Genomic DNA, 13,796 nt, shown 5'->3' with positions numbered 1-13,796 from the left:
TGTGTATTTATGTTTAAATCTAAAACAAAATTACAAATTATTTTTATCAACTACTTAAATTACTTAAAATTATTCACATAATATATTAGTATCACTATCGCTATCATCGCCTGTTCTAATTATTATTTGTTCTATATTATTTGCAGTATGGATATACGATTGTTCTTCCTTTTCTATATGTTTAACAGAATTTGCCCGACTTTGTGGAGGGATGTTAAAAACTTTGGTTTCTATAAGTTTGAGGAGGTTGGAGTTAACACGGGGAAAAACATTGTTACGACGAATGGCATATTTCAGTTGGTGCCAAACATGTTCAATGGGATTAAATATACAGTGGTAAGGCGGAAGCCTTAAAACTGTGTGCCCTAGATATTTTGTATAATTGTCACAGACGTATTCCTTTTGTAGGTTCAAACTTTGTAGAACCTCAATTAATTGCTTTTTGGTATAATCTTCGTGAAAATAAATGTCGTTATTATACATGTAGTTTTGGACGGTTGCTTTTGTGTCACATGAGGGTTTTAGTCAACTGTCTACTGTGATAACTTGCATTGTCCAATACAATTACGCTATTAGGAGGAATGTTTGGAACTAGTATGTTTTTAAACCAACTGTCAAATAAATCAGCGGTGGTGTCTTCGTGGTAATCCAGAGAAGAATATTTTATATTTTTCGCAGACAGAGGAAGTCCATTTGGAATCCAACCATCTTTAGAGCCAGCGTGCAAAACAGTTATTATTTTTCCTCTTTTTGATGGCGCGTTTGTTTTACACTTATCAGTTGAGTCAACCCAACCCTTTTCCGGGTATTGTAAGCATTGAACCAGGTTTCATCCAAGTAAATAATTGGCCTTTGTTGTTCTCTGTAAATCCTAATTTTTTCTAGATATTCCAGTGGCCATTTCCGAGTTCTAAAAGATTCCATTAAAACTTACCTTTTGTCAATTTTTTTTAAATCGTCAATGTGGCCGTTTCTTCTAAAGATGCTTCCTTGCTGGCACCACGTTCAGTGAGAGTCAAATAAACATTGTTTACAATTTCCTTAGTCTCAATAGAATAGTGTTTTCTACATTTGGGCGGGAGCATCTCTTGAGATACACTAGACACATATTACACACGAATTAAGAATGATTACTAATAAACTTAAACTAAGTAGTATACCAAACCGAAGAATATTATTAAACACAGGTAGGTATAAAAATATTTTCTATTATGGACCACAATTTTAAATTTAAATTCCGAAACTTTAGGTAATAATCTTGTTGCGTTGTATGTGAATGACCACCCTTGGATATTCCCATTCAAAAGCAATTGGTTACTTTCTTATATCTATGAACAGACCATACCAATTTAAACTGCAACCCACCTGTTAGTCGGGCTTCACGCCTGTTAGGTAGACTTTTTCGAAATAAACGAATAAATAAATATCAGGATTTATAAAACATTTATAAAAACTCGTAAATTGCCGCTTACCATTCGGGAGGGGAGAGGGAAAAACAGTTCCCGATCGAACCTGCCAGGTCGACGGAGGGCGGGGTCGATGGCATCGATCCTATTCGTGGCACCTATCACTATCACGTTTCCCCTGTCGTCCAGTCCGTCCATTAACGCGAGCAAAGTCGAAACTATACTCGCGTGAACCTGATCTTGCCTGGACGATCGTACCGGTGCCAAACCGTCCAGCTCGTCGAAAAATATTATCGACGGCTTCATTTCCGCCGCCTGTTAAAGATAAAGATAGCTTTATTTCCATAAGACTTGCTTGGATATTGTCAGTATAACACAAATATAAATAATATAAAATTATGTTATCATAATGAATTAGTTAATGATAATAATAATAATAACAAGGATCTCGCGCACCCTGTATGATAGACGACTTTTTATTTTTTTTTAACCATAATTAACATACCCTGTGCATTATCCAAAAAATACCCAAAGTAAAAGTCATTTACTCCCTAAAAGAACAATTTTCAAGATCTTTTAGATTTTTGTCCATAACTAAAACACCTTGTATATAATCGAAAAAATGCGTGAAATAGAAGTTATTGCGCCGGGTCTCTCACGTTTTACGGATGTAAAATTTTTCCGATCGGATGAATGGTTTCAGAAGAAGAAATGTTTTTCTGGAAGCCAAAACTGCTAAAAAAAAATATTCAAAAATTAAAAAAAAAAATTCGCGTTATTTTATTGCCCCCAATTTAAAGAGTCTGAATGCGGGTCCGGACTGCTACTTCTCTCCGAAGTCTGAAGTCAGTAGCTGCAAATTTGGGGCACTTATTGCGTTTTTTAATATTGCACGAAATATCGCAAACACCCTGTATCATACTTAAAAACCTTAAATACAAAGTTTTTAGCTAGGGCTATATCGTCATGTAAAAAAAAACTGACATATAAAACACAGATTTTAAATTATTGTTCATTTTCAATAATATAGAGGACCCACTTTTCAGTTTTTTTTTTTAATTTAAAGCGCACCCTGTATATTTTTGATAAATTGTCAAGAATAAAAGTTTATGGAGCCGTATGCACTGCGTATTCTGGTTTTAGAAATTTTTCGGTTTTCTAAACGGTTTTTGAAAAATGGTCTTTTTTGCACACCCTTGCACACGCGATTTTTAATTATTTTTCACATCACATTTAATCTCATAAAAAACATGGAAAAAACATATTCATCTCATAGGTATGTATATTAATAAAATAACGTTTTTAAGATATAGAGCGCTATAAAAAAAAATGGCGCCTTTTGAAAAAAGCGCCCACAAAAATAATCAACAAGCAGCAAACAGCTTTCAAACATCACAATCACTGTATACCTGTGTTAACTGTCAAATTTAATACAGCGAGCCAACAGCAGCAAACAATATATATTTGGCAACGTTGCGGTACGTGGGTAAGTCTTTAACCGCTCCTCAGCGCAAAGTAACATGGTTAGATTAGACGCAGATTTTAAGATTTTTAAGTTTACGTAATGTAAAAACCTACAATTAGTTTAAAATAAAAACATTTCGAAACTGACACAGAAGTTATTCGTGAGAGGAAATATTTAACGACAATCACCTGCTGGAAAAGTAGCCGCAGCTGTTTCTCGGACTCGCCGATCCATTTGCTCAGCAGATCGGCCCCTTTCCTCATGAAAAACGCCACCCTGCGAGACCCGAAGCTACATTCGTTGGCCAAGGCGCGGGCGATCAGCGTTTTCCCCGTGCCTGAAGGTAAAAATGACCGATTAGAACGTCGAAAGTCGGTACAAGGCAAAATGGGTCACTCGAAACTCCGCCCATAACGTTGCCCGTCTCGCTCGCTCTTTGACGACACTCTTCCTTAGCGGACAACAACAGAACGACGAAATATGTTTTTAATTAATGTGTTTATTTATAGTGTTACTTTAAAATAAACGCGCCATACTTGAAAATTCGTTTTTCCTGCGAATAGGATCCTTGCAGATATTTTATTTATTTGATTAAGAATATTTAACAAGACTTAAAAAGTAGTCCTCCTAAATCTTTTTACCATAAGTGATCAGCATACTGCATACAGCATACATAACATTTATTTAGGTGATTAGATAAATCGGCCAAGTAAATCGAGAACAATAAAGGTCCTGAAATGGTAGAGAGACACCACTGATCCCATCGAAACACTGTGCCGGCGACCTCCCAAGTGACTTTTCATAAAAGTAATAGCAATGTCATTTAAACCGAAGAACTTTAAATTTAAAATAAGAAGAGTATGATTTAGGGTACCGAAGTAAACAAGTCATTAGTGACATTAAGCAGTGCTGTAGTCATGCTGTGCCCGGGCTTAAACCCACCTATAAAGCTGTATTGAATGGAAAATGATCGGAGTTCAAAAAAGAATGAAAAAAACCATCGTTTCACATATTTTGGGTTATGAAAAGGCAGAGTATCGTCCAAGATATTTTAATAGAAGCAAAGGCTTCAAACTCAAGAAATATTACATACTAGAAAAATGCAAAGAGCCAATGTTCTGTAGGAGTACAAATAAACCTGCAGGGTAAGTGTCATTATTGCACAGCTTAAGAGTTGCCTCTATACCTTATTTCGAAATCTATGAGTGTTATAAAAATAGATGAATTGAAAATTTGTGTCTAGTTAAATTATCTTTTTTTTTTGTATTATTTTAATGGCCAAATAAAGTTTAATCAACATTTTCAAAATGGAAGACCCTAAATTTTATTACATTTTTAAACACCCCCTTAAAAGACGAATCCAGCGATATATATATAAATATCTATTACATATTAACTTTTAAAACATTTTTCTGCGTAATACATTTTAGAAAATACTTTTTCTCGGATAATATCCAAAATTGAAATATAAACACCCTGTATATTTTTGGTATTAGAAAATAAATAAATGAATAAATTTTATTTCATTTATTTCATTTAATTTAATGTAATTACAATACCTTACATTACTTGAATTCTGAAACAAGTTATGTGAGAAGATCGGTTAAAGTGTGGTGTGGGCCGATATTTTATGAAGAAAATTTCACAGCAGATTGATTTTTAGTTTTATTAAGAAATTATATCGAGCCTCTCCTGAAATAGAACATCCAACAAGATGGCACTCCTTATCATCAAAGTGCAGAGATCAGTGAATTTTTAAAGGGAAATTTTAAACAATAGACCATTCAAAATGGGTGACACGTGGAAACTTTAATATAAAATTATTTATTTTATTTTCTTAAAAGATTTGTCAAATATTATTGTTTCAAATATTAAATAATCCATAATTTTTATATTTTAAATAAATGTTTATCGATTGCATTCGCCTTTAGAAAATGGAAAAATATGCAGGGTGTTTGATTTAAAAAAAAAAACAAATGCAAAACATTCCACTTCTTTGGATCCATAATAAAAATTTCCTATTTTAGTTTTCAACTGTAAAAAAAAACATTTTTCCAAAGACCTGCTTTTCAGCAAAAATGGAAAAGTCCGTTTTTCAAAAACTACTCAAAATGTCGTATGCTACGTAAAAGTACTCAAAATCAAGCGAATCATTAGAATTTTTAACGATATTCATATTCCATTTCATGAAAAAAAAAAAAAAAAACGCTTTTTGTGTTTAACTTTTTCCCCCACTGTCATACCAATTTAGATAAGGTTCAGGGGCATCTTGTACCTCGTGACGTCACAACCAATGGAGTAGCGTCCTTGTATGACGTCAAAATTAAAGGGAACTTTCTAGGACTTAATTACGGAGTAAATAAGTTTTTGTTTTAAGAAAAAACATTGTGGAGGGTAACTTATTGCCTTTTAGAAGGTAACTGAAAAGTTTTCATGTAAAAAAATATGTGCAAAAGGCCTATTGGACACAAAAGAATTTTCCGAAAGAGAAAAATTGAACATAGTTACCGGGAGCTCCGTGGAACAAGACCCCTTTGGGCGGCTGCACCTGAAATTGCCTGAAAACTTCCGGATACATCATGGGAAGGAGGATCATCTCTTTCAAACATTGAACATGGGCGTCCAGCCCGCCGATGCTATTGAAACGTATCGACGCGTCTAAGGTTTCCGGCTTGATCGGTATTATTCTGCTGCTACCTCCGGCACCCGATTTCATTTTTTCGTTTTTCGAATGGGGACTTTTTGTTTGTTTCCTGGAATATAAAAAAATGGGGTTTATAGAGTTTCATCTAAGCAACATCAAAGAAGGAAAGTAGCTCAAATAAACCCGACCGTTGAACGAAATTGTCTTATCGCGTGCGTGTGCGATGTTTAGCCCTTTTTTGTGTTTTTAGGTGAGAATCAAATTAAAAACATTAAAAAAAACAACAGGACCTCCGAATACGTACGATGGGTCAAATGAATCCTGCTTTTTAAGAATATATCCATGATTGCGTGCTTTTAAAACACTACTTTAATCAAGTTTAAATACTTATATACCGGAAAATCTCAAAACCACGGAGTACTTTCCGGATAACTGCACCCATCTATGGGCGAGTTTCGGAACCTGAACCTAACATAAGAACATCAGGTCAAATAAACCGAACTTTTTGCTAGCATTTTTTTGTTTTTCATATGTTTCATATGGTGGAGGTTGAAGTTTACAAAAGATCAAGCGATAATATCAAATATCAAATGATAAAGAGTATAAACATCTATGTGTTAGTGGACAACTTGGTGATGTACAATTAAACGACACATTGTGTATTAAATATTGCAAATATCTTGGAGTTACTTTTTATGCAACAGGAACTGACAACAAGAAAATATAAGAAAAAAAAAAAGAAAATAGAATATATATGAAACATTAGTAAAATCCAGCCTACTATATGGTGCTAAAAGTTGGAGACTTACAGAAAAATATAAAAAAAGGGTAGAAGCTGTTGAGATGGATGCAATGCGTAGGTCACTAAGCATTTCGCAAAGCGACAGGGTTCGAAACGACAGAGTCACAGAAATTATGGGCATCGAAGGAACCGTTGTATGATATTGAAAGGAAACAATTAACAAGGAACCTAAAGGACACCGGAAAAGAGGAAGACCAGAAACTTATTGGAAACTGGACGTAACAAAAGGGATGGCCGGAAGAAACCTGCAAGATGTCGACATACATAGGGAATACTTTTTTGCTTTTTTTTTTATGTTCCTGTTCCCTCCAGTTATAAGATAGGAGTTTGTTGTGCTATGTTATTTTATTTATATCTTTTATCGTCATAAAATATGATTGAACTGAGGTGGCTTTTACTTAATGAAAATCCATTTGTCAAAATAAATAAGAACTAAAAGTTCAGATTTTCACGAAATTATATATTTTGACATGACAATTGTTTCGACAACACCGTGTCTTTATCAAATGTAATATTTACAAATTACCTGCTACTATATATACCGAAAAATGACCATAAAACCTTAATTAATGTTGTTGTGAGAATTTAAGTTCAATAAAGGCAATACATTTGAATGTCTCATTTTGTCAATCTCCATTGCTTAAAATAAATTTAAAGCTCCGCATTTCAACCTGTAGACACCTGATTTTTGAGATTTTGGACATTTCGTTTTATTCTTTTTCAAATATTTTCCTATTGTGTTGTTAGTCCTGAAAGCTATTTTTAAACCACATTTTGACAAATGCATTGAAACTTTTTCGCTAGGTTCTCCTATGTATGTAATTGTTTTAAATTGTTCGTTCATAAAATATGCGTAAATGTGTATCTAACAAAGTGTTACCAAGCTCTCTCGCCCAGATGTGACGGTCATATGACACGAAGTTTAAATTACGGTCATTTTAAATAAAATTGGAGCGACTTTTTTGTTAACGACAAACTTACCGGCAAAGATCTGACGAACTCGTAGACGAATCGGAACTGGACGACACTTTTCGCCGTCTCGTAAACCTCCGCCTTCTTATATCATTAATCCGGTCGTTTCGCAGCACCGATGTCTGCCCTGTCGCAACAAAAAAGCAACTACTTTATTTTACGATCTACCTCGCACGCGTTGCTCACTGCTTACTCGTTTTCGAGGTGGGTTTGGGTGGCCGGTTCCTTAACAAATATTTTCTACCTTCCTCCTCCTCCTCCTCCTCCGACTCCGAGCTAGACTCCAGCACCTTTTTCCTAGTGGTAAACTCCCTCTTGTCCCTCAATCTCTCTGGCTGCGGCTGTCCCTCACTCTCCGAGCTATTCTCCTTTTTCGTCACACCGCCAATATTGATTTCTAATTTGATTATTGACCGTCATCTTTTTGGGTTACTTATAATAATAATATATTTATTTCGCAACCAAATAATACGAAAGTATCGCAAGATTTGGCCTTATGGTTGAAAAAAAAAGGGGGCTGAAAACAATTGCAAAAAGTTCAAGTTCATCTTCCAGACAATGAAAGTAATATTCAAATAGACGCTTGCATATTATGTACGATCCTTAACAAGATTTCGAAAAATCGATATTATATATTATATATTATATTGTGTACATGTCGTTTCGTCGAACTTCAAAGGTACGGCAAAGTTTGGTAAATATTAAAATTTTTGCAAATAATAGCGATTTCCAATCATATTTTTATTTGTATGATAGATGAAACCTGAATCTCTCTCGACGCAGTTTACGATACCGTTCAAATGAAATTCTCCCGTTTTTAACGGTTTTGCATTTATCGCCACACACACAACGGAAATTTTTAGCATTTTTTAGTTTTTTTGCCCATAAACGACATACCCTGCTTATAATTCAAATAGTGGCAATAGCCCTGGATCTCCCATTTCTCCTGGTATATGAATTTTTCAAATACAAGCAAACGGTTTTGGAAAAAATGTAATAGTTTTTTTCAAATATCTCGAACAGCAAATACAAAAGTTGTAGCTATCAATATGGCCTATAGCACTGTTTAAACCAATTGGCCATATTTCTCAGGAATTTTGTAACATGTAAAATGCGGGATTTCTACCCTTCTGCCAAATCTGAAGTCGATAGCTGCAAATATAAGACACCTGTTAATTTTTGAATATAGCACTTAATATCTTGAACACCCGGTACATTTTTTTAAATTTTTGAGGAATAAAATTTTATGAAGCCGAATCTTCTGCGTTTTCTGGTTTAATAATTTTTTCTGTCGCGTAAACCATTTTCGAGAAATTATTTTTTTCGTGGACCACCGCAAACGCGGTTTTTATTTTTTTTAAATACTTCCCCCCCCCCCCATTTCAATAAGTTCCGTTGAAGTCGATAGCTTCAAATTTCGGGCACTTATCGTGTTTCATAGAAACGTCCAAACGCCCCGATTTCATCGATTTTTCGAAAAAAACAAGCAATAAATGAAAGTCTTCTGTAATTGGAAATTAAAATAGTATATAAGGAAAAAATAAATAAATAATTAAATTTAATTTTTAAATTAATTAATTAAATTTGATTTTAAAATTATTTATTTTTTACATATACAGGGTGTCCGATAAGTGCTGCCCGACATTAGTTTTAAAAATTTAAACGGAACACCCTATACATTTTAATATTTTTAGAATCCTTCCCAAAAATAAAGGTAACTTTTATAGAATCTACTTATTCGAATTTTGTGTAGTTTAGACAGAAATTGAGATTATATATTTTTTTATGCCAAATTATATTCTTAGTAAATACGGCCGTGATAGTAATGAATACTTAATCAAATTTTAAACAAATTTTTTGGAGACTTCCTTCTAACGATCTGCGATGATTAGGAATTATAGAGGGTACCTTAAATTAAAGGACATTTTTTCAAAATTTCAACTTGCAATATTCATTTATTTTAAATGAGGCGTCCATGTTTTTGATATTTTTTTCAAAGCCGATCAAAATACATATAAAATCTAATTTGGTAAATATATGTCCTAAACCTAAATGACTCGGACAATAATTAAACCATCAACGCTATTTACTAATATGTATGTCAAACATAAACATATCTTTATTTGTCATCTTTGAAATTATATTAAAATTTCCTATTTTTGATTGTATTTAGATATGATAGTTGAAGGCTCTTATTTATTATTATTTATTATTATTATCAACATCATTATCATTCCACAGCTACAGTTTTGTTGAACCGTTCGAAGATTTTTGAAAAAATTGAAAATTTTCAAACGTTCGTCAAACTCTACCTTCATTTTCCTTATCCTCTTTCGTTTGCTCGCCGTCTTCCTTATCCGGTTCCTCTTTCACCGTTTCTTTGGCGATTTCCTCATTCCTCGAGCTCCTGGTTCTCATACTGAAGTGTTCTTCCTTGTTCTCCTTGTTGTTTTCGACGTTCACCGTCTCCCGTCTCGATCTAAACACCCTCTGCGCCCGGTTTCTCTTCCTGATCTCCGGCCTTTCGTCATAATCCTCGTCGTAGTAATACGACGGTTTAACGACACGCCTCCTGGTAGAGTGCCGCGTGACCCGTTGTGACAACTAGCGAGCCGAATGTCAAATATAGCACCGTCGCAAATACGGGTATTTCGTTCATCTAGCTGGCCAAAAGTGTGTTTCGCATTTTATCAAAAAAAAAAAAACAAAAACAAAATACGCTTGGCTGTTCATTTCGTTCAAAGGGTAAATATGGATACTGTTGAAGCAAGTAAGCATTAATCGTGTCCATAATTGTTTGAAATACATACTTGACAGGGTTAAATATTATTTAAGATATTTTTCAACAGGCTCTAAACAATTTTAAGTATTTTTTATGCTTCAGGGTTCGTCCCGAAAGCTATTTCGATTTATACAGCAAACTTTTGGGTCAAAAATAAAATATTCTTTCTATTTGGCACACACGTACTACCAAGAGGCAGAACTAAAATTTTGTTTTAATGCACCGGTGGCGGGCGCACGGAATTTCACCTGTCCATTTTGGCAGACATTGATGGCACGCCACTAATTTCGCTTAAAATAAAAATGATTTTTACAATCTCCAATCATTTCTAAAGAAATTTAATTTCTCGATTTTTTTTAAATCCGATGATACGGTTTGCGCTTAAAAAAACAAAAACCTCATCTCTGCATGGTCATAACAATATCGTCAATATGACAGTATGCAATCAAATTAGTTTTTATTTTTAAGTGAAAACCGTGCGATGGACTAAAAAAAAATTAAATATCAAATCCGCTCATAAATGAATGCCGATGACATTATTTTCTTAAACATATCATTGGCGTGAGTAAGAGGACACAATAGTGGAATTAAACTGTTTTTATCCCTAATAGCACATAAATAAATAAATAACCAAACATATAAAGAGCCACGGCTCCGTCTTTAATGCAAGCTTTAAGAACCAGTTTAATTCAACACACTCCACTAATTGTAAATTTTTATTAATTCTCTACAAGATGCTTTCTAATCGAATGTCAATAATTAAGAGCGCGATCTTTGGGTCCGTTTTAAAAAGAAAACTTGGTAAAATTTTCAAAAATAACATATATTTTTTTAATATCTGTATACCGCAATGTACTACGTAACAAGTGTATACCATTTTTTTTTTTTAAATACACTAGTGGCGGACGTACGGAATTTAATGGGGGCGAAAGAAAGAAAGAAAACTTCATACGAACGTATGTCCTATACTTTTTAACTCTGTAATACCTCTAGTAATAGATATTTGAATGAAATTTCGCAAACATATCTTATGCATTATTTAGTGTACCACATTTTGTTAAAAATAAGCCAGTACCGAATTTCACCTATCTATTTTGGCAGACATTGACCGTCCGCCACTATTTTTTGTTAAAATAAAAATTATTCTTACAATCTTCAATCATTTCTAAGGAAATTTAATTTCTTGACTTTTTTCAATCCGATGTACGATTCTCTCTTATTTATTTTAAGGAAATCAGTGGCGTGCCACTGACCGTCTATGAATAAATAATATTTTGGTTACTTAGCTCGCCACTCAAGAACTTTTTTTAGTGAACAATAAAATATCTATCTAAAGCAAAATATCCACTTTTTAGTTACCAACTAGAACTACCAACAAACTAGAAGATTGACTAATGATATAACATAACAGCCTAACAACAATATAACAAAATAAACGATTCTTATTTATAAAAAAGTACCTACTGTTAATACTGTCTAACAAAATTGTCTGTTAATAAATTAATAACAATGTTTTTGAAAAGAGGTAGAACATAGAAACTAGATAAGTTGTTGAAATTGTCCTGCAAGTTGAGGGATAGACGCTTCTGTTCTTTTCCTCACGTGAAGTATACCCCAGTGTTCATTCAATCATTCATTCATTTTGTCCCGGTGGTGCGTTAATGCACCACCTAGTTCTATGATTTTTTTATCACATCCATTTAGAAATTTTATTATTATCACTACTAAAGGAAAAAAAATATTTTGGAGTTGTATTGCCATCACTAGTTTTATCTGCGAAACAAAACTTTGTCATTGCAAGTCTAAACAAGTCAGCGCATGTAGAATAAACATCCAACAATTAGCGTGTTTTTTAGTATTGAGTAAAAAATAATAATGATAATTTTCTGCATTTTTAAAGCGAAAACTCGTACATCGGATTGAGAAAATCAATAAATTAAATTTCTTCAGAAATGGTTGTAAGAATAGTTTTTTTTGTACTAAATAATGGCTCATAATAAATTGAATCAGATCACATATTTTTGCTTTCCTTTAAACATCACACCAACTTACTAAATATTTGACGTCCTTGTAGATTTTTCACACGTTTTTAATCAAGCCATTCGCATAATCCATTTTGGCCAGGCTAGATCGACGAAATATCCCAAGGAAAAAGAGAAAAACTAACCTCGATGTTTTCGCCAGCGTCTCTACTATCCTCTTCCGAATAACCGGCGTGCAAATTTGGATAGCCGACCTTGTGCATTTGGTTGTCCGTCAACCAAGAGAGATTCTTCGACTTCTTAGTGCCCTTACGCAGCATGCTGTCGCTGTCCGTGTCATCTAGACGAATCGGGGAGTGATCGACGTAGCATTTCTGGCTGATAGGCCGCAGAGAGAGGGCTGTGCGTCGCAACATTCGGTTCTTCTTTACCAGATGTCGCGCTCTGTGCCCTCTACAACAGAAAGTTTTCATTCTTCAGTGCTACTACGTACCATTTCTGCGTTAGTGCTATCGAAAAAAAAAAAAAAATTGAACGTTGGACTTGTTAGCCGTACACAACTATTGCCAATAATCACAAAACAGGATGGCTTTGTTATTTCTCAACAGATGGGGATTGGCTGAACGGCATATTATTCTATGGCTTCCAACATCTTTAATTTTTTTTTTAATTCCTCCTGAAAATTTTTTATAAAAAGTATTCAATCATCTTTGATAAAATTTAACCTTCAAAAAAGTTATTAAGAACTATTTTTGAGTTCAATTAAAATGTTATCAAGATAACGGTACATATAACTATCACATCCACTCCACTCCAGTTAGTAAAGTACAGAAATAAAAATTACCATCAATCCTAACGAAGAAATATTTTGAATAAACTGAACTGAAAACTGAAGTTTTATAAAAAATATTCAATTATCTTTGTTTAAATTTTGGGTAATGGGGTACTAAATGTAACCTTACAAAAGTTTTTCGGTTTCTGGACAAATTTACTTAAAAATGGATGAAATCTTAAATGATGAACTATTGGAAGAAGACATGGATTTGACCCTCGTAGACCTAGTAGTATAGAAAACTGTATCTCTAACCTATCTATCTATTTATATAAATATATGAGGACATCTGTTGATCTACCCTTTACAAAGGAGACTTTGTGTTTCTCCAGATAGCTGCAGATGACAACTTGGTTCCACTGGAAAGGTCAACACCAATTAGGAATGAGCATTTTCATGAGATAACCACCCCTCAGTATACCTTGACTTCCGTAGTCATTTTAGAATGACTAGCCATACATTTGAGGTAATAAATAGGTTTTATTTTTTGGCCTGCCTTTCAGACTAAATTACACCTCATTAAAGGTGACAAAATTGTTAGGATAGCATTTGAAAAAAGGTTTGGTTCACATCATGGATGCTGGGGCAACGGGAAAGTTTTAGAGCTGCAGGAGACCCCTTCAATTTAGGTAAAAGTACTGCAATGTCATTTTCTTTGAAGTAGACTTTATTTCTGGCAGTTGACATGAGGTAATAGTGTGGCCTGATATGAGAAGCTTTACCGGTTGAATTTTGGAAGAAATATTTGGTAAATAACAGTTGTGTGCCAAAAAGCATGATCTTTTTCTATATAAAATGAGGATTTTAATGGAGAGAAAATAATTTACATCAAATTCAAGGACATATGCAATGTATTATGAGTTAGTAATTATTGGCAAAGTTTAAATATTTCACATTAGAACCAGAATTAT

At 33.8% G+C, this 13,796-nt stretch overlaps 1 protein-coding gene across 5 annotated transcripts in view; it reads right to left on the bottom strand.

Annotated features, from left to right (window-relative positions):
* The window catches only part of LOC132708301 (ATPase family AAA domain-containing protein 2-like), a 51,885-nt gene that overhangs the window by 28,838 nt on the left and 9,251 nt on the right, over window positions 1–13,796 (bottom strand). For all 5 annotated transcript variants that reach the window (XM_060680553.1, XM_060680554.1, XM_060680555.1 and 2 more), the window contains 7 exons: window positions 12,239–12,506; window positions 9,602–9,893; window positions 7,483–7,686; window positions 7,299–7,416; window positions 5,380–5,624; window positions 3,060–3,208; window positions 1,473–1,721 (listed from right to left, as the gene is read on the bottom strand). In XM_060680553.1, the coding sequence (XP_060536536.1) occupies window positions 1,473–1,721; window positions 3,060–3,208; window positions 5,380–5,624; window positions 7,299–7,416; window positions 7,483–7,686; window positions 9,602–9,893; window positions 12,239–12,506 (1,525 nt within the window). The remainder of the gene's footprint in view (window positions 1–1,472; window positions 1,722–3,059; window positions 3,209–5,379; window positions 5,625–7,298; window positions 7,417–7,482; window positions 7,687–9,601; window positions 9,894–12,238; window positions 12,507–13,796) is intronic.

Source organism: Cylas formicarius, unplaced genomic scaffold, assembly GCF_029955315.1.
Source record: "Cylas formicarius isolate icCylForm1 unplaced genomic scaffold, icCylForm1.1 PGA_scaffold_10__41_contigs__length_53128322, whole genome shotgun sequence".
NCBI classification, from domain to species: Eukaryota; Metazoa; Arthropoda; class Insecta; order Coleoptera; family Brentidae; genus Cylas; species Cylas formicarius.
This window is presented reverse-complemented; position numbering and strand designations above follow the sequence as displayed.